Source organism: Gorilla gorilla, chromosome 9 (assembly GCF_029281585.2).
Source record: "Gorilla gorilla gorilla isolate KB3781 chromosome 9, NHGRI_mGorGor1-v2.1_pri, whole genome shotgun sequence".
Classification (NCBI taxonomy): Eukaryota; Metazoa; Chordata; class Mammalia; order Primates; family Hominidae; genus Gorilla; species Gorilla gorilla.
In genome coordinates this window covers 15,954,791-15,975,494 of record NC_073233.2, presented here as the reverse complement: position 1 = coordinate 15,975,494, position 20,704 = coordinate 15,954,791, and the positions used below count along the sequence as shown (strand labels likewise).

Here is a 20,704-nt window from a genome sequence, read left to right as displayed (position 1 = left end):
TGGACTCTTCAAAATACATTAGTTAATTAATTAAAGCCTACTGCTCTTGTATTCTTGGCAGGATAAAGTTAAGGCAAAAGTTTCAATTTGCAGTCAATCACAATATGTAATACCTCCTACCCAACCGCATAGTCAACATTTAAAATTTTTCTACCTTACCAAAGTCAGCTTTCCAAAAAACAAAACTTTTATCGATGGCGAATACCTGTCTCAAATAGTAACATACCCCTGCATTTTAGTTAAGTTTTCTGGAAAAATCTTCAATGCTTCAATCTTAGCAACAAACAGAAACTGTTCAAAGTTTCAAACTGTTCAAAGAAAATCCCTATCCTCTTATTTTCTATCCACAGCAAGGTCCTAGTTCAGGCCCTCCTTTCTTGTACGGTGATTATTATACAATAATCTTGAAACTAGTCTGAACATAATTCCCTGGATCTATTCTCCAATCTACCACCAGTATCTTCATAAGGTACATATAGTCTTTTGAACCTTCATTCTACCTTGCACAATCCCTCCAGCATTAGCATTTATTACATTTTATTGTCATTATATATTTACAAAAGTCTCCTCTATTTTATCCTGATTTCCTAGTGGGCAAAAACAAATTCTTACTGGTCTTTGGTCTACTACATAGTCAGCACATAGCACTCAACAAAAGTACCTTTAGTTAAATGAGTCTAACTCTCGTATCAGCTTTTAGATGGCCTAAGAATTCCCTCTTCAAACACCAGATATCAGTTTTCCTTCTTAATCCAATATTCTTATGTGAAAATTTTACTGCAAATACTGATGAAAAACACCTGAATGTTTCTTTGAAGCTAGTGCACTGGAAAAATGCACCTTAGTGACTTAAAATGATCATAAATTAACACAATTATATATATATATATATATATGTATAATTTTTTTTTTTAAGTGACAGGCTCTTACTCTGTAACCCAGGCTGGAATGCAATGGCGGCATCATAGGTTACTGGGATTATCGGTGCAAGCCACAGCACCCAGCCCAATTATCGTGATCTTTTTATAGCTTTGTCATCAGTAGCTACTAAAAGGTGTGAGTTGCATGCTCCAGTTCCTATGGCTTCTTAGGTTTTATCACCCATACTCACCGGCTTTTATATCTAATTCTCCTGTCTGCACCAATTCATCTCACACCTCTAAATTTTAAGATACCATAGACTAGAAAGCTAATATAATCAAGTTTGCTAGAAATATTTATGGCAGAGGTTGGACATGATTACACACACTCATAGTCCCAGTTACTCCAGAGGCAAGAGGATCTCTTGGGCTCAGGGGCTCAAGACCAGCCTAAGCAACGAGACCCCATCTCTGGTTCTAATCAACATCAGAAAACGATGCCATAGAAATAACATTATCACTTCAATTTGCACTCAATTCTTTTTTGTTTTTTGTAGAGATAGGGTCTCACTGTGTTGCCCAGGTTGGTCTCAAACTCCTGGCCCCAAGCAATCCTCCTGCCTTGGCCTCCCAAAGTGGTGGGGATTACAGGCGTGAGCCAAGACGCCTGGCCTCAAATCTTAAAACCCAGCCTAGTTTAGTGAGAATTAAAATCCTCCCCACTTTAAGGGCCAGGCGCCTGTAATCCCAGCACTTTGGGAGGCCAAGGCAGGCAGATCACCTGAGGTCAGGAGTTCGAGACCAGCCTGGCCAACTTAGTGAAACCCCATCTCTACTAAAAATACAAAAAATTAGCTGGGTGTGGTGGTGCATGCCTGTAGTCCCAGCTACGCAGGAGGCTGAAGCAGGAAAATCGCTTGATCCCAGGGGGCGAAGGTTGCATTGAGCCGAGATCGCGCCACTGTACTCCAGCCTGGGTAACAGAGCAAGACTCCATCTAAAATACAAAAACAAAACCTCCCCACTTTAAAGTTTTCTGTGACTCAGTCCAAATCAGAAAGTTATGAATCATATTATATTCACTTAATAATCTGAAGATATTTTAAATTACATCATGCTACATTTCTAGCAAGTCACATGCATAACATGCAATGTGATATAAAAATATTAAACATTTATGACAAAATATATTCAAAGTTGATGGGTAAACTTTTCTTAAATGGCAAAATGTAGCTTTGTTCTAAAGCCCATCACGAAACAGTAAATTTCATATTCAATCAAAATGTGCCCTCTGCTTTTATAATAGTACATTATACACACTATACATTTTATAGAAGAGCAATAATAGAGATAAAATATTAGAAAACAGGCATCACAAGGATTTAGACAATTAAGGTAAGCTCAGAGTGACTTTTAATATGCCAATCAATGTTAATAAAACACAAGTCAAAGACAAGTGCAAACATGTTTTAGACCAAAATTAATGAGAAAACAGACAATTTTTTTCAACATCTGTTAGCCAGTATTATTAGTCAAATGGCTAATCACAGATAAAATATATTTTGTGAAAAACTTGGAATGTCAGAAGTCATTCTGGCATTTCAAACAGCTATGTACAGTATCACGAATATCGGTTTATATACACAAATATTGAAGAGAAACCGGGGAAAACATTTAAAAACAGACTAATAATACAATCAAGTATAAAACTTGGGGGGAGACATTTAAAAAGAGTCTGGGAAGGACATTACCAGAACAAGTTACAAAACCAGTAATTATTATACTACATTAATACAGCATTCCAAAGGGGGGAAAGGGTGCATTTTTCCAATGCACTAGCTTCAAAGTTCAAAGGAAAAAAAAAAAAAAAAGGCAAATAGCTGCTTTTTATCAAAAGCAGCTATACATTTCACATAATTGTTTCAAAAAGAAGACCTATTAACCAATGATTGTTTAATGCTACAAGTTTACAGCAAAGACAAAACTAAAATAGCAGCAAATTCACAAGGCAATACCTCCACAGAATCATCATCCCATGGTTCATGCAATGCCTACAAAGTGCTCCCAGTGGGATATACAAGTCTAATTCACAATTAAAAAAAAAAAGAAATATAAGATGGACACACAGGTAGATTGAAGGCTGAGTAGTAATGAGTCTTTTAGCATGTCCCTTTTCAAAGGGAGAGTATGTCTGTAATAAAGCCCTTGAGTACTTTTTACAGGTCACTACAGGGAAAGACACCTTTTATTACAATGCAACAGCAAACTATAAGCAGCACACCACCACAGTGGTTAACCCTGGAAAGGCTGGTGTAACATCCAACAGTGACACATCCTACAGAAGCCAGACTGGTAAGATTAGATGAAAGCCTGACATAGCAATCATCAAAATACAGCTTTCAACTGTAATTCACAATAAAAGTCCTAATCAGTAAAACTACTGACACCAATCGAGAAAGTAATTGCAAACTGGATTCTATCAGTGATTTCAACCTAGCTTCCTCTTGTCACAGTGTTCAGGGGGAGGTGGGAAAGGAGTAGCTCAGTATATAGTAAGGCTGACAGAGCGGTTCATTTTCTTTCCAATAAGTCGAGATGTTCTATTACTCTGGGTGGTGGACCTAGTGGCCATCCGGTCAGTGAAGAGTGCTCTTTCCTCAGCTGCAGCTTTTGCCATCTGTGCTTTCTTGAGTTCTCTGACATAAAAATAGAAAACAAGGTATTATTCCTAGGAAGAGATTCTAAGAAACTAACACAAACTATTATCGTCAATTGGGAGATATTTGCATGCCATCATTATTCTAAGATGTAATTGAAAAATAAAACAGGAAACTGAAGCTTCTATTAAAACAACTTAAATTTATGAAATTATTTTATTTTATGCTTTTTGAATTACAGTATCACATATACTTGAAAACAAGTAGTAAAGATGCTAGTAATGACTTTGGTTCTTATAAAATAATTTGAGCTGGATGTGGTGACTCACACCTGTAGTCTCAGCTACTCGGGAAGCTGAGGTTGGAGGATCGCTTGGGCCCAGGAGTTTGAGGCTGCAGTGAGCTATGATAGTGCCACTGCACTCCAGCCTGGGTGACAGAGCAAGACCCCATCTTTTTAAATAAATAATAATAAACAATTTCCAGACAAACCTATCCCCAGTAAAAAAAAAATTAAAAATAAATAATAATTTCAAAAACTCCAATTTATATTGCGAATCTATCCTTACATAAGAGAGATGAAAGGAACACTTTATTTCCTATTTGTATGAACTATAATGGATATCAAACTAGTGGCAAGTAAACCTCTTAATATACAATTCTTATAACTTAAATATTAAATGTTAATAATTGTTAACATAACCTTTTCAAGTCAGTTTTATTAGGTTAAAAGCAAAATGGCCACAATAAATCAAAAGAATTAGAAATGTGATCTGTGGTAACTTAATATTCTCCAATATTCTCTTTTTAATAAACTTTACCATTGCAACCAGCTTTTTGAAAATATCAAGTCATTAAGTCAAATATGAGAATCTTCATTCAGTATACAAAGATTTAGCCAGAAATTAAAAACATATATATGAGAATCATCTACTAACCAAATTGACATTAATTTCATCCTTTCATAAAATAAGAACAGAATGTTTCAAGGACAATGTTAACTTTTGGTGAGAGTCTGGGAAGAAAAGATTGGTATAGGCTCGCTTAGCTTTTACTACCATTTATGGCTTGGGGACTATCACCACTTGCAAATATATGTTAGTCTCAACATTTTTAAAGTTCGTAATTTGAAAGTTTAGAAACAACACAAATTTAATAGGTCAAATACTAATCCACGGCAGAAGTCCCCAAGCTTTCACTGTATAACAACATATCGAACTACTGGAGCCGGGTGAGGTGGCTCACTCCTATAATCCCAGCACTTTGGGAGGCCAAGACAGGTGGATGGTTTGAGCCCAGGAGTTCAAGACCAGCCTGGGCAACATGGCAAAAACCCCATCTCTACAAAAAATATAAAAATTAGCTGGGTGTTGTGGCATGCATCTGTGGCTCAGCTACTCAGGAGGCTGACATGGGAGGATAGCTTGAGCCCAGGAGGTGGAGGTTGCAATGAGTCATGATAGCACCAGTGCACTCCAGCCTGATGACAGTGAGACCCTGTCTCAAAAAACAAAAAAACACAAAAAACCACTACATCCTTTGTTGACAGAAAGCTTAAATCATCTCATTAAAATTTGAGAACTAAAGTGAATGAAAAAGCAAAAAGAAAACATAAAACCCTCACTTACTTTTGTAAAAGTGAATTTTTGAACTTTTCGGCATTCAATTCTATTCGTAATTGTTCTGCACTCTTTCTAGAAGCGGACAGCAGTACTGAATGCTTTACCAGTGCCATTGCTGAAGGTCTTCTCTCTGGATCTGGATGAATCATAACCTTAAAAAGAAAAGTAAAATGAAGGTAAAGAAATGCATTTAATAAAATATAGAACCATGTCAATAAAGGGCTTCATATATAAAATGCTCACTTTCAGCAACTCTGTAAATTCTTGGGAAAGCACTTGTGGTATCCGAGGTAATCTACCCTGTCTGATTTCATGCCATTGATCTCCATTTCTCGGAAGAGGTTCAGCACCAGCAGCACATACCACTGTGAGGGCAAGCGCAAAAATATCTGCTTTTGGTAGATGGGTATAGTTCTGTAAAATTAAAACAATTTTTTAAAGGAATGTAAACATGGTCAAAATAAAACAAGATTACACCTCAAAGATGACTTAGGTGAAAAATAGGACTTAATCAAAGTGTCTAATACCACATTTAAGTTTGGGACCTATTCAGAGAATAAACTGCTAAATTTGAGGATGTTTATTTTTTAAATTACAAAGTAATACACACTCTTGGGGGGAAAATGCAAACACATAGATAAGAGTAAATGCCTCTTCTTTATCAACAGCCCAATTCAACTCTCAAAAGAAATCCCTCTACCTCTAGGCATTCATATGCAAACACAAAACACGTAGAAACACACTGACAAGTTACAAATACACATATACATGATAAAGCAAACATATATATACACATATTTACAAAGAGCAATGGGATCAGACAATTACACTTTATATTTTTCTACTTATTCTATTTTCATTCAAAATTTTTATGAAGAAATACTGTCACACTCTTGAAACTATAGGCCATACTAATAACTATGTGCCATAATTTACTTAATCATTCTCTTATTAGTAAACACTTATTTACACTGGTCTCAACTTGTATTTGTATATGAATAGTTCTATAGGAAAAACTCCTAGAAGTGAAAATTATGAGTCAATGGGTATATGATTTTTAAATATTAATGCAATACTAACACTCTGATCTCCAAAAAGGATATGCCATTATAAAGTTCCACCAGTGGTGTATGAGAACATATTTTTTACCACAACTCCATTATAAATCTTTGCCTTCATGACTTTTTGCTTATTAAATGCCCTCAGATGATGGTTTAGATTTTATTTCCATTCTATTAGTTAACTTCAAAGTTTAATATATCTGAATTTATATTCTTCTATTAACTGCTAAGTGTTACAAAGCAAACTATGATTAAGGGAGAAGAAAAATTACCTCCTGTAAAACTTCATTTGCAAGAAAACGACTATCGCCCTCTTCAACTTGTGGACTGGAGATCCTTGTTACATGCCCAAGATCACCTAGAAGTATTGAAAAACTTACAGTGAAGAGCAAAAACAAAACAGCCTTCTCTTTATCTGAAGGTAATAATCTGGTTACCTTTCTTACCTATTTTAAATATAACTTTGTTGGATGCCCAATCATCTTCGTCTCCTTCTTCGGAGGCAGCATTTGGGATTGAGGTTCGAGATATGAAAATATTACCTGTCAAACAGTTAATTATGTAAGCCAAACTAATAATAATAAAACCAGAGTTCATAAACAAGATCATATACCAGAATCATCCATAATGCTTTTTAAAATGCCGATTCTCAAGTTCCAGCCCAAACCCATGGAATAAGCATCTCAGGAGACAGAAACCAGGGTTATATTTGCTGGGAATTTTTTTTTTTTTTTTTTGAGACAGTGTGCTCTGTCACCCAAGCTGGAGTGCAGTGGCATGATCTTGGCTCACTGCAACAATGTTCAAGCAATTCTCATGCTTCAACCTCCTGAGTAGCTGGGACTACAGGTACATGCCACATCTAGCTAACTTTTATATTTTTAGTAGAGACGGGGTTTCGCTATGTTGGCCAGGCTGATCAAACTCCTGGCCTCAAGTGATCCTCCAGCTTCAGCCTCCCAAAGTGCTGGGATTACAGGCATGAGCCACCACTCTGGGCCTCTGGGAATATATTTTCCAGCCTAGCACTGATCCTAAACACTTTAAACTGGAAGAGGCCCTTGTCTTCTGCACATTACCCTTCAGCAAAAAAGGTAGTATCAGTAATTTGTGAAATTCTGTGAAAGCACAAGTTTTAATGTAGCGCTATAAGGCTGGTGTGAGCAGAATGAGTCATTTAGCCAGTGAGTCTGGCTGACCATATAGCATCTACCTTGCAATATGACTTTGTGATTCACTATTTCCTATTGTATACACATTACCTTTTTTCTTCAAATTCAGGTAAGATCATAATTAACATGAGCTTTTAGTGGCAGATTCTATTTTAATAGTTTTATCAGTATAGTATTGGCCAGGTATGGTGGCTCAAGCCTGTAATCCCAGTGCTTTGAAAGGCTGAGGTAGGAGGATTACCTAAGACTTGGAATTCGAGACCAGCCTGGGCAAGATAGTGACCCTGTCTCTACAAAAAGAAAAAGAAAAAAATAAAAATAGCTGGGAATGGTGGTGCATGCCTGTAGTCCCAGCTACTTGTGAGTCTGAGGCAGGAGGTTCATTTGAGCCCAGGAAATCAAAGCTGCAGTGAGCTATAATTGCACCACTGCATTCTAGCCTGGGCAACAGAGTGAGACTATCTCTAAAAAATAAGGACGGGAGTGGTAGCTCACACCTGTAATCCCAGCACTTTGGGAGGCCAAGGTGGGCGGATCACTTGAGGTCAGAAGTTCAAGACCAGCATGGCCAGCATGACAAAACCCCATCTCTACTAAAAATACAAAAATTAACTAGGCATGGTGGTGCACACCTGTAATCCCAGCCACTAGGGAGGCTGAGGCAGGAGAATCGCTTGAACCCAGGAGGCAGAGGTTGCAGTGAGCCGAGATCGCACTACTGCACTCCAGCCTGGGCAACAGAGCAAGACCCTGTCTCAAAAGAAAAAAAAAAAGTATATATATATACACATATATGCGCGCGTGCACGCACACACACACACAAATATATACTATTAAATTTATGTTACATTTACTGGAGTCATCTATATGTTTTACTTTCTTTATAGGACAACTTATTTTGTGATGGTATTTGTAAATTTGAAGGTTTTTTTTTTTTTTTTGAGACAGTCTCGCTCTGTCGCCCAGGCTGGAGTGCAGTGGTGCGATCTCAGCTCACTTTAACTTCCTCCTCCCGGGTTCAAGCAATTCTCCTGCCTCAGCCTCCAGAGTAGCTAGGACTACAGGTGCCTGCCACCACACCCAGCTAATTTTTTGTATTTTAGTAGAGACGAGGTTTCACCGTGTTGTCCAGACTGGTGGTGAACTCCCAAGCTTAGGCAATCCACCCACCTCAGCCTCCCAAAGTGCTGGGATTACAGGCGTGAGCCACCACGCCCGGCGAATTTTTTTTTTTTCTTTTTTGAGACGGAGTCTCACTTAGTTGCCTAGGATGGAGTGCAATGGTGCAGTCTCGGCTCACTGCAACCTCCGCCTCCTGGGTTCAAGCAATTCTTCTGCCTCAGCCTCCCGAGTAACTGGGACTATAGGTGCGCACCACCACACCTGGCTGATTTTTGTAATTTTAGTAGAGATGGGGTTTCATCATATTGGCCAGGCTGGTCTCGAACTCCTGCCTCGTGATCTGCCTGCCTCGGCCTGCCAGAGTGCTGGGATTACAGGCGTCAGCCACTGCACCTGGTCTAAATTTGAAGATTTTTAAACTTCACATCCCTTAATATTTTCAACTTTTATACCTTATAAGGGTCTATTATATTTGTCTAACACTTTATATGAGTACAGCTATTCCTTAAGAATTCACATTTACTGCCTTAAATCCAAATATATTTTTGTCTTTTGAAAATAAAAAACATGCTGGGCACGGTGGCTTACGCCTGTAATCTCAGCACTTTGGGAGGCCATGGTGGGCAGATCACAAGGTCAGGAGTTCAAGACCAGCTTAGCCAACATGGTGAAACCCCTGTCTCTACTAAAAATACAAAAAATTAGCCGGGCATGGTGGTGTGTGCCTGTAATCCCAGCTACTCGGGAGGCGGAGGCAGGAGAATCGCTTGAACGTGGGAGGCAGAGGTTACAGAGAGCTGAGACTGCGCCACTGCACTCCAGCCTGGGCAACAGAGCGAGACTCCATCTCAAAAAAAGAAAAAAAGAAAGAAAAGAAAAAACTTTGGTGACTTGTTAACATACACATATGAAATTCTAGCATATAACTCATAAAGTTGTACAAAATGACTGAAATTCTCACAAATCAACACATTTCCAAAGATTAATAAAACCTGACTAAATTCATCTAGCCTAAGATGCTTAACTTGAATCCATAATCCTTAGTTATAACTTCCAATTTATAGGAAATATAGGAGAAAAAGGAACAAGCTAAATGATACAAGCAGCAACTAGTCAAATCCAGAAAAAGGGATAGCTTGCAAGATAAGTGTATATTATTTTTACAAAGCAGAGGATGGGTTCTGAAAAAGAAAAACTGATATAACCAGATGCAATGCATGATCCTTAAGTAGATACTAATTTGAACAAATCAACTATTAAGGACTTGAGTCAACTGGGGAAATTTTAATATGGTCTGGCCTAATGGAAGAGTGGGGCTTTAAACACAGATTTTTAGTGCCCTCATTAGTATCCCACCTGTAGTTCCTGTAAGATGCAGCAAAAATTTCTGGCTTTTAATAAAAATGAATTTATCTGGGCATGGTGGCACATGCCTATAGTCCCGGCTACTCGGAAGACTGAGGTGGGATGACTGCTTGAGCACGGGTTGGGGAGGTTGCAGAGAGCGGAGATGGTACCACTGCGTTCCGGCCTGGGCCACAGAATGAGACACCGTCTCAAAAAAGTTTATCTCAAATTTTGGGGATTAACAAGGGAAGAGATGAATAGAAATCATAAAACAATATTGGTAAGTGGATCTAAGGCCTTTTAAAACTAACAATGAGAAAACATAAGATATATATTTTTTCAAGGTTGTCATAATGAAGTAATTTATTCTCTATAACCCCAAAGAACACAGGTCAGAAGATCTGCAATACTTACTAGGTTTTATATCCATGTGAACCAAAGACATTGAATGAATATACCTCAAGCCTCGGCCAACTTGCAAAAGGAGATCCTTCAACTCTGCTTCTTTAAAGTAACTCATGATTCTGTAGTTTTCACTTATAGCATCAGCTAAACTTCCACCTAACAAAGATAGAAAATATTAGCATTTTCTTCTTTCTGAAATATTTTTTCTTCCATCTTTACCGAATGAGTCTCAATCAACCCATCTCAACCAAGAAAGTGTTATTTTATAGGACCTTCTCCCTTCAACCTGCTTGTGAAATCAAAATTTTATTGTTTTTTCAATAGGTAATACATTTGCATGGGTACAAAATAAAATGTAAAGTCTCTCTCTCAATCATACACCTCAGCAACCCACCTGTTTCTTTCTCAGAGTAAACCAGTATTATCAGGTTGGTTTTGTTTTGTTTTGTTTTTTAATTTATAAGAGACAGGGTCTATCTATGTTGCCCAGCTGGAATCCAGTGGATATTCACAGGCTTGATCCCACTACTTATCAGCATAGGAGTTTTGACTTGTGCTGTTTCCAACCTAGGCCAGTTTACCCCTCTTTAGGCAACCTGGTGGTGCCCCACTCCACAGAGGTCACCATACTGATGCTCAACTTAGATCGGCATAGTGCACTACAGCCTAGAATTCCCAAACCCAAATTCAAATTCCCTGCTTCAGACTCCCAAGCAGCTGGGACTACAGGCACTGTCACCACGCCCAGCTCAGGTCTATGTATTCTTTTCAACTTTTTGCATAAATAACAGCATATGTTCATTATCTTAAAGATCACTCTATACCAATATACAAAGACAACCCATTTCTTCTTGTCTTTATAAAATTCCATTGTATAATTGAATAGAAATGCATTTATTGGCTGGGCACAGTGGCTCACGCCTGTAATCCCAGCACTATGGGAGGCCGAGGCAGGTAGATCACGAGGTCAGGAGTTCGAGACAATGCAGGCCAACATGGCGAAACCCCGTTTCTACTAAAAATACAAAAATTAGCTGGGTGTGGTGGCGTGCACCTGTAATCCCAGCTACTCAGAAGGCAGGAGAATTGCTTGAACCTGGGAGGCGGAGGTTGCAGTGAGCCGATATCGGGCCATTGCACTCCAGCCTGGTGACAGAGTGAGACTCAGTCCCAAAAAAAAAAAGAAAGAAAGAAATGCATTTATCAGTCCCTCGTTTGATGGACATTTTAAAATTATTTCCAAGCCTTTGCTATTACATACTATGGCCTAATAAATAACCTTGTACATTGGTAATTTCACGTACATTTAGTATATCACCTAGAAGCCAAATTGCTGGGTTAAAGGGTATGCACATTTGTAATATATGGAGATGGTGTGTTTTACACACACACTCTTCTCCACAGAGAAGGCTGTACCAATATATATGCCCATTGTCAATGCATGAGAATACCTGTTTCCCCATACCCTTGACAAGTCTATAAATGTTATAGGTAAAAAGTCAGTATTTTAGTATAGTTTTAATTTATACTACTCTTACTATGAATGAGACCATAACCTGCTTTTATAGAATTAGTTAAATCAATCAGTTAATTTGTTTATATTTTTTCAAACTTTTAAAGTTTATATTTCATCTCAAAGGCAATGAGGAATTGTTTTAAACATCTTCTGTTTAAGGCTTAGGAATAAAAAAATCAGAGCTGGGTACTAAAATTAGGAAGGTCAATGATGTATTAGTCAGAAAAGGAGGTCCTATAATTTAAATAAGAAAATAACATAACATCAAATGTGTTTTTAAAATAAATTATACATCTCGGTATCTTAGTCTTGAGTATGTTCTCCTTACTTGTACAAATCTTGAACTGAGGGAGGGGAAAGAGTGCTCTAGAAGGGAGCAAACCAATAACGCTGTCAGACAAGATAGGCTAAGTCCTAGATCAAATGTGCTAAGAAAGAATATGGCTAATTCTCTTTTTTAGCAGGTCCAGCAACCATAGCTGTGCCAATTTCTTCTCTTATTGCTAGAAGGGCAAGAAAGGTGATGAGAGCAAAACAGGTTCTGACATTTCAGGTTCTCTTTCCCTATCCATCAATATTTTTCTACACTTGTTTATACAGGTTAATTCCAATCTATCACCAAACCAAGATAAAAGGCTTATAATGCAAATGAATAAGATAATAAGGAAATTAAATCACAATAAAGGGAATCAGTTACTCATGTACAAATAAATAATAGAATCCTTTTCCAGTGAAACTGTGGAAAAGATGTGAAGATGAGCCCTATTGGTATATTCAAAGCTTTATGTGGAGAGAGGAATGGTGGACACAGGAAACAAGAGATCACAAATGCATCCAGATAGTCGTATTTTCTTTTATCTAAGTAGGACAAACAGCCACACAAAGAGGCAGTCCTGTTTCATGCAGGACTATTTATTTTCTTCAAGAGTTTTATATTGCTTTAAGAGGCCGAGGCAGGTGGATCACGAGGTCAGGGTTCAAGACCAGCCTGGCCAACATGGTGAAACCCCGTCTCTACTAAAAATACAAAAATTAGCTGGGAGTGGTGGCGCGCATCTGTAATCCCAGCTACTCAAAAGGCTGAGGCAGGAGAATCGCTTAAACCCTGGAGGCAAAGGTTGCAGTGAGCAGAGATTGCGCCATTGCACTCCAGCGTGGGCGACAGAGCAAGGCTCTGTCTCAAAAATAAATAAATAAAAACTTAATTTTCAATAGATTATTTTATAATCTAACATTACAGGACAAGGTTTTTGTAATCTGAGAGGGTAGCAAGACTACTCACTCAGTTCCCTATCTCCCAGGCCCACGTGAGTTTTCTCAGAATCATCTGATTTACACAACCATGTATTGGTAGGTTGCTACATATTTGACATTCCTGGACTACTAATGAACTATTCTGTTAAGAGAATTATTCACATCAACAAGGTGAGAAAGAGAAAGAAGGAAACTGAAAAGAGATGGTGTCTAGCAAATATCAAATGGAGATGACATTGTGGTCAAGTTGTTCTAGGTTAAATGCAATACCTGAAAAATGAAGGTTAAGAAATAGAATAATCCATAAGGTTGTGATAGTTACATAAATATTTTAATGGTATGAATAGAAACGTTTCAAGAGCTGTGTGAAAAAAACTAGCAGCAAGGCTGTATACTAGACACTCAAGTTCTTTCAAGTGTGGAGAACTTTATTAAATAATGAGGAATCAGGTTTGAAAAATGGATCTTTTACTTCTGTTTTGTTCACTGTTTTTAAATATGGGGAACCTGAATCCATACCTACACCACTTATTTATTTACAAGTTATGAGATAACTGGTCTTGTTTATTTAAGGAATAATAAGAATCAACAAAAATAAATTTTGTTATCTCAAGTGTTCACTAAACTCTAAATTGTCTATATTCACAGAAGATATACAGAAATGGAAACAAACTACAGATATTTTCCATTTCAGACTGGTAATGTGCTGATGTCGCAACAAGTTTTGAGGGAGGCACATTTCACACTTGAGTATGAAAACCCAATCATCACGCTTATAAACTACAAAAGTGTTGAGAAATAATCCATAAAAGATTTGGTGTATAATAATGACAGACGTCCATAAGAACCAGAATTCTGACCAAGACTTTGGTAAAGGTTTTTAATAGAAAAGGAGAGACATAAGTCGGCCCTTGAAGGACTTACCGAAACTGAAAGCTATACAAGACATCCAAACTTGAATCTATACATGCCTGTTTTGTTTCATCCTTAGGGGAGAGGAGGGAGAGACGACAAGCTAGAGAACTAAAAGAATGTAACATAATAAAGCGTTAGTGGATTCTAGGGTAGACTAGGTTGGATACGTGGGAGTAGGGCTGGACTACAGAATGCTTAAAGAAACAGCTGAATTTAGATCAATAGAGACTCACTGACTAACAAACATCAGTTTTAGCAGCACACCACATGAAATGGAAATAAAAGACTAGACACAGGAAGAATCTATTCAACTTAACATTTCATAATACTATATGCTTCACACACTATGCTAGGTACTACGGACACCGAAATATATGTGTCGAGGCCATTGTCTTGTCGAAAAGTTCAGTTGGAGTGACAAGCACATAAATAGTATGCAAAGTTCTACTACTGAGATATGTACAAGGTGCTTCAGAAAGGACAAGGTTTTTAACCTTGTACTTGAAATTTATGTTAGGCCTCTGATCTTTAAATTTATAAAAGATAAAAGTGACAGAAATAGAGCAAGATTTCAGATAACCATAAATATTTCCTCGATGTTTATTTTCTCAAGCTCACAAGAAAACCACTACATCACTCACCATTACAATATTCATTCTGTATAAGCATATGATCATCTTCTGCCCACGCAGAGAAATATCGAACTACATGAGAATGCTGTCCAAGCACTGCATGAGCATATACTTCTCTCAAAGCGTTCTGCCTAGAAGAAATTTGAGATTAATAGAATGGTAAATAATTTTCACTCAAGCTTAAACTGAATTAATTTATTTGAAACTTCATACAATAAATTTTTGTTATCTATCGTTATGCTAAAAAGCAACTTGCTTAAGAGAGAAGGGGTTTAGACTTGTAAGAGATTTTTCCAAAGGCAGATTCCATTAAAGAAGATTTATCAGAAAGAAGAAATGTTGCTTGCCCTAGGACTCAGGTAAGAATAAACTCCATTTTACTGTGAATTCATGGATGCTGACTAGAAATAAGAAATTTAAGTTAGGTTCCAAAATCAGACTACTCATATTATTCAACAAGTCCAATAAGAACTGATGGTATTAAGTGAAAATGACCTGATTAAATCATTACAGCTTCTCAAAAGTTAGAGATGGAATTCAGTGTTTGACGAGCTGAAACCTTAATGTTAGTAACACCATAGGGGACAAAAGAGCAAAAGACAAAATGTTTAATACATACTCATCAACAGAGCCGGCCAATGGCTTTTTTGATCGCTTAATGGCATAAATGCATCCATCCAGCCTCTTCACACACTTAAACACCGAACCAAATTCTCCAGAGCCAATTTTCTCTAGCTCATGAAATTCTGTTGTATACCGGGACTTCATATTGCTTTCAGTAATTGTAATTCTCTGTAATAAAAAGTGTTTCCATATATGTAATACAAATATACGAAAACAATTACTTTTTGCTATCACCATAGCAAATTTAATGTGAAATTTAAAAACCATTCTACCTTACGTGTTAATGCTTATTTAACATATTCATAGCATGCATTAAGTGGTAGAAAAGTAAATTTCAAAAAAGTAAAAATAAAAAGCTATTTACCTTAGCAGGTCTTGTTTCATCTTCAAGCTCATAATCACTGGCTTCCATGTCTTCACCACAGGAACTAAAAAAAATGTATTTTTCTATCGATATATCTGACAGATACATCCATGCCATTAAATAGGAACTAAATTTTGATAAGTATACCAAACCAATCTTAGGTTATTTGGAGAACCAAATTGTTAAATAAACGACTTACTCATTCCAATACGTTCTCTTTCTACGACGACACTGTCCTGAGGAATGAAGCAACAAAGAATCCGGAGTAAAAGGATTAATATTCACTTGAGGAGTCTGTCGCACATCAAATTCCCTTTTTCCTGATTTTTCTGTATCCATGAAGAGAGAACTACCCCGGAGTTTAACAGAGCTGGAATCAATTCCTCGAGCTTTGGAGAGCAAACTCTAGGGAAAGAAAAATACAAATACAATTTTTAGGATCCAAGTCCTATAGTCAGCCTTCTCAACCTAACCTTCAACGAGCCTTTCATAGGGCTGAATGCGTAGGTGAAAGCAACACACAAGCCTTTGTTAGAGTTCAAGCAAAATAAATTGTGGCTAATTTAGGAAGACTGAAGCTGGGTATTAACTATCTTTTCTTGAAAAAAATAGCCAAGTAAAATCTGCCTCTAACCCTAAAAAGAATATAAATGCTGCCTAAAACTAAGTTCATTCTAGTGGCTAAAAGTTAACAAATTCTTTCAACCCATCCAAAAATAGAAAGCAGTCTGAGAGCCCCATAAAATCTCCCCTCCCCCATCTAGATAGGGCTTCGATAGCCACCTCCGCTGGACTCCTCCCCTCACTTCCAGAGGGATTTTGCCTTGAGCAAGTCGGCCAATAAACAGTAAAGCTCAAAAGCACACAGATTCCCTAGGCTGATGACAAACAGTACATTGAAAACAAAACAAACTCACTTTAAAAGGTGCATCTTCCATGTTAACCTTACAAGTGCGAGGCTTGTCTTAATCTCTGGAAGTATCAGCTTTAAAATCTGCAGTTTTAAAAGTGGTAATCTGCACAGTACTCGAAGGCCATTCAAAACACAGGTGCTGAACACCTCCTTCTTTAAGATATCTTATCTACAGTAGGATGTTCCTAATCACACGGAGGCCGGCCAAACTCTGGGCACCACAAACCCACGATAAGAACAAATGCTAGGCCAAGACCTTGTCCAGAAAGAGGCCTCAGTGCTACCTGGACTTACGGATGAGTCTGTAGGGCTGTAAATGCTTGGAAGGCCAGCCTGTACTCCCAAGTCCAAGCGTAGTCTCCCTGCACGCCCCAGACCTTTCCCCCATCCACGCCACACGACACGACACGACACGATCAGGGCAGGACAATCATTTTTCTTTAAACTCCTTCTGCCCGCGCCGCCCAAATTACAGGCCCGATCGCCGCGTTTAAAAGGCATCGTATGGCTCGGGAGTGTCAGGTGGCCGGGCCAGCACCCTCCAGCATCCTCGCAAACCGCGTTATCGGTGCCGCACTCGGGGCTGACACGCTCGGGGCGGCCCGGACTCAACAGGCGGCAAATCCTCGGCCACCTGGACGGGCCGATCGGCCCCTTTGTAAGATGAAGTTCCAGACGAGGCCCATTGTTCAGTTACATAATCTCAACGGACAACCTCGGGGCAGGGCCAAAAACAAGGGCTGCCAACTTTGCGGGGCGGCGCAGGAAAGCGAGGGGGGAGCGGCCGGCCGGTTATGTAACCGAACCCAGGCAGCGGCGGCCGCGGCCTTTTCAAAAGGCTGGGTCGGCGCGGGCCCGGGGCCCCGGCCGCCGGGTGCCCGCGCCCGCCGCTCTCACCTTGGGCGTGTGCGGGGTGTCGAAGAGTCGCAGCTTGCGGAAGGTCTTGTGTGGCGGGGTGCCCGGGTGGTCCGGCCGCGGCGAGCGGCGGCCTTCGCCCGCCCGGCGCGCCCCGCAACCCCGCGGCGACGCATCTCCTGGGCCGCCGCAGCGCACCGGCGAGAAGGAGCTACCCAGGAAGTAGGGGGCCGCCGGCGACTTGACCGGCGACGAGGAGCCGAAGCCCTCCTCCTCCCACGAGTCGCCCTCCGCCCCACCGCCCGCCTCGTCCGCGCCCGGGCAGGCGCCGGGCAGCAACAGGTCCTCCTCCAGCTCGCCGGGGCTCCCGGGGGCCGGCCCGGGCGAGCGGCGGCGCTCGGGCCCGGGCTCCGCGGGGCTCCGCGCGGGCGGCAGCGGCGAGTCGGGCTCTTGAAAGGCCGAGTCCTCCCCGGTGCTGTGGCCGCTGCCCTCCTCCTCCTCTTCTTCTTCTTCCTCCTCACAGTCGCTGCAGGGCGAGAAGATCAGCTTCTGCCGCAAGGTGCAGGCCGCCCCGGCGCGGCGGGGTGGCGGCGGCTGCTGTCGGCTCAGGAAGCTCATCGCGGCCCTGGGGACGGGGCCGAGGACAGGAGAGCGGAGGCCTGCGGGGTCCAGGACACTGCGGGCCTGGGGGCGGGTCCGCCACGTGCGGCTGGGCGCGCCTAGTCGCAGTCGCGGCGTCTCTGCGCGGCGGCGGCCTGCGGCTCCGGGGCGCTCGGGCTGCGGACGGTGGCGGCAGCGGCGGCGCGGACTTTCCGGCAGAGGCGGGGCGGCCCGAGCACCGAGGCTGAGGTCTCCTCAGGTCCAGTCTCAGGTTCGGGCTCCGCGGCTTCCCGCGACCGTTAACCACGTGAGTGCCCAGTCCACCAATCCCAGTGCAGCTCCGGGTTTGAAAAAAAAAGGAGGGCGCGACGTAGCCCGCGGGGGAAGGACCAGCTACGCGATTTTGGCGGGAACCCGCTGGCTCCACCCCCGGCTCGGCGCCAGCCAAGTCTGGGCGGGCTGTGGTGTTCCGGGCCTATGAGCGAGCCTGGGGCGGCGGCGGGCCCGGCCCGGCACCGCCCGAACACCGCCCGGACGGGGCTGGGCCTTCTGGGAGGGGCAAAAGAGAGCTGGATTCGCCTAAGCCGACCCGAAAGCCGGCCTGGACGCAGCCCCCTCGCTGCTCCTCCGGTGCTGGGGGATCTGAAGAGGGGCAGGCGGCCGGGCAGCGCCTCCGGGTCTCTGCGAGCTGGGAAGAGCCAGGGACCGAATGGCCTTCGGCCGCTGCCCTCGGAGGCCACTTCTTGCCCCTCGTCACCTGGGGCGAGCCACTGGGGCGTAGTGGGCGTGGCAGTGGGCAGCCACGTTCCGGGTCGAGGTCTGAGCCGAAAATGGTGACTCGGGCCTCAGGACCTTTCTGAACTGCGGGAGCCGATGTGCTTAGGCTGGACACTGGCTGGGAGGAGGCCTCCGAGCCCCATTATTTCCCCGGGGTGGGTGACTGTTAGGGGCGGGTGTCTGCACAGCGAGAAGAGCTCTCCCAAGCAGGGGTCCACCTCTGCCGACCTTGTCCGCGGCCAAAAGAAACAGCAGCACAGTTGCCCACCACGAAACCAAGTGCCCAGCACACGATCTCCGTGTTTACATTTGTTCGCCAGCACGTGGGCATGCGTTGGCAAAACCGATTGGCCCGGCTCGCGGCAAACTCAAACGCAATTTTAAAAAATTTCCCTAGTGCTGCGTTAAACTGATTTAATCTGTCCCTTAATGCACTTACACGTTTCTTCCAGTTTTCTTTTTTCTTTCTTTCTTTTTTTTTTTTTTTTTTTTTTTTTTCTGAGACGGGGTCTTGCTCTGTCACCCAGGCTGGAGTGCAGTGGCACGATCTCGGCTCATTACAACCTGCAACCTCCGCCTTTAGAGTTCAAGCGATTCTCATGCCTCAGCCACCCGAGTAGCTGGGATTACAGGCGGCTGCCACCACACCTGGCTAATTTTTGTATTTTTAGTAGAGACGAACTTCCCAGTGTTGGCCAGGCTGGTCTCCAACTCCTGATCTCAAGTGATCCGCCCGCCTCGGCCTCTCAAAGTGCTGGAATTACAGACGTGAACCACCGCTCCCGGCCTCTTCCAGTTTTCTGTTGTAAATAACCCCGTGGTGTATATGCTTCCTTCTCCATGTTTTTTGTTTTGTTTGTTTTTCGACACGGAGTCTCGCTCTGTCGCCCAGGTTGGAGTGCAGTGGCGCGATCTCGGCTCACTGCAGCCGCCACCTCCCGGGTTCTCGGGTTCCAGCGATTCTCCTGTCTCCCGGGTAGCTGGTATTACAAGCACATACCAGGCCTGGCCAATTTTTGTATTTTTACAAAATGCAAAATACGGAGTTTCACCATGTTGGCAGGCTGGTCTCAAACTCCTGACCTCAGGTGATCCGCCCGCCTCGGCCTCCCAAAGTGCTAGGATTACAGGCGTGAGCCACCGCTCCTGGCCTTTTTAAAATATTCTTTTGGCTACCTCCCTGGAGTTAGAATTCCTCAGTCAAAGGATATAAACTGGCAAACTCCCCCTCCAGAAACACAATACATTCTCACTAGCAGTGGATTAGAGCACACTCTGTGAATTCAGGACATCAGTGGATGTTCGTTGATGTAGTTTTGTTGTTTTGATTCATATTGTTGAACAGTTGTCATGGGTTTAATGATAATTTACATTTATTTCTATTGCCTATTTTTCTTATTGTTAGCACTTTATGCATATTAACACTTTGTCATATATGTTGTTCTAATGCTTTTCAAAGGCTAAATAAACTCAAGCTGAATTTTTCTTGAAACACACGGTAGTACTTAACACATCAAATCGGGAATTTCCTGAGATCACACAACTGAAGACACAGTGAAGGATCAACAGCTGTCTTTTCTCCTAACATTTGCTAACTGGTGTATAAATGTGTTTTTTATATGGTCATGCAAACTTAATTTTAAGCTCTTGGAGGACAAGAATTCTAGGCTTGTATAAGGAGAGTTAGTCAATGATCCACAGTGGCCAAAGCCAAGGAGTGATTTTCAGAACCCTTGCTCCAACACTTCCCCTCCTGCCACTCCTTTTTTTTAAATTTTTATTTTTTGAGACAGGGTCTCACTCTGTCCACCCTGTCTCAAAGTGGAGTACAGTGGTGCAATCACAGCTCTGTAGCCTCGGTCTCCCCAGGCTCAAGAGATCCTCCCACCTCACCCTCCCAAATAGCTGGGACTAATGATGTGTGCTACCACGCCCAGCTAATTTTTGCATTTTTAGTAGAGACTCTGTTTCACCATGTTGCCCAGGCTGGTCTAGAACTCCTGGGCTC

At 41.7% G+C, this 20,704-nt stretch overlaps 1 protein-coding gene and 1 non-coding gene across 4 annotated transcripts; both read right to left on the bottom strand.

Annotated features, from left to right (window-relative positions):
- Positions 1-2,256: 2,256 nt before the first annotated feature.
- Positions 2,257-18,163, bottom strand: WEE1 (WEE1 G2 checkpoint kinase). 3 transcript variants are annotated; one of them, XM_019037600.4, is made up of 11 exons: positions 17,362-18,163; positions 15,751-15,956; positions 15,552-15,615; positions 15,183-15,355; positions 14,573-14,694; positions 10,256-10,402; positions 6,647-6,742; positions 6,473-6,558; positions 5,383-5,553; positions 5,146-5,291; positions 2,257-3,556 (listed from the first exon to the last, which is right to left on the bottom strand). In XM_019037600.4, the coding sequence occupies exons 1-11, from the start codon at positions 17,935-17,937 to the stop codon at positions 3,403-3,405; spliced, it is 1,941 nt and encodes a 646-aa protein (XP_018893145.2). In that variant the 5' UTR covers positions 17,938-18,163; the 3' UTR covers positions 2,257-3,402. The 3 variants fall into 3 exon arrangements, with proteins under 3 accessions (XP_018893145.2, XP_055211401.1, XP_030863564.2); XM_055355426.2 differs by lacking the exon at positions 17,362-18,163 and adding an exon at positions 16,469-17,271; XM_031007704.3 differs by lacking the exon at positions 17,362-18,163 and adding an exon at positions 16,759-17,243.
- LOC115933500 (small nucleolar RNA U13) lies at positions 13,705-13,808 on the bottom strand. Its single transcript, XR_004069328.1, has one exon. It is a non-coding gene; the product is annotated as a small nucleolar RNA U13 (small nucleolar RNA).
- Positions 18,164-20,704: the final 2,541 nt, after the last annotated feature.

What these genes read in the sequence shown, in the direction of transcription:
- WEE1 (XM_019037600.4), bottom strand. Translation starts at nt 17,937, where the DNA reads ATGAGCTTCCTGAGCCGACAGCAGCCGCCGCCACCCCGCCGCGCCGGG. An exon ending in AAGAGAACGTATTGGAATGA is followed by an intron (nt 15,616 to 15,750) that starts GTAAGTCGTTTA and finishes CATTTTTTTTAG; the next exon opens with TTCCTGTGGTGAAGACATGG. An exon ending in TTGGCCGGCTCTGTTGATGA is followed by an intron (nt 14,695 to 15,182) that starts GTATGTATTAAA and finishes AATTTCTTCTAG; the next exon opens with GCAGAACGCTTTGAGAGAAG.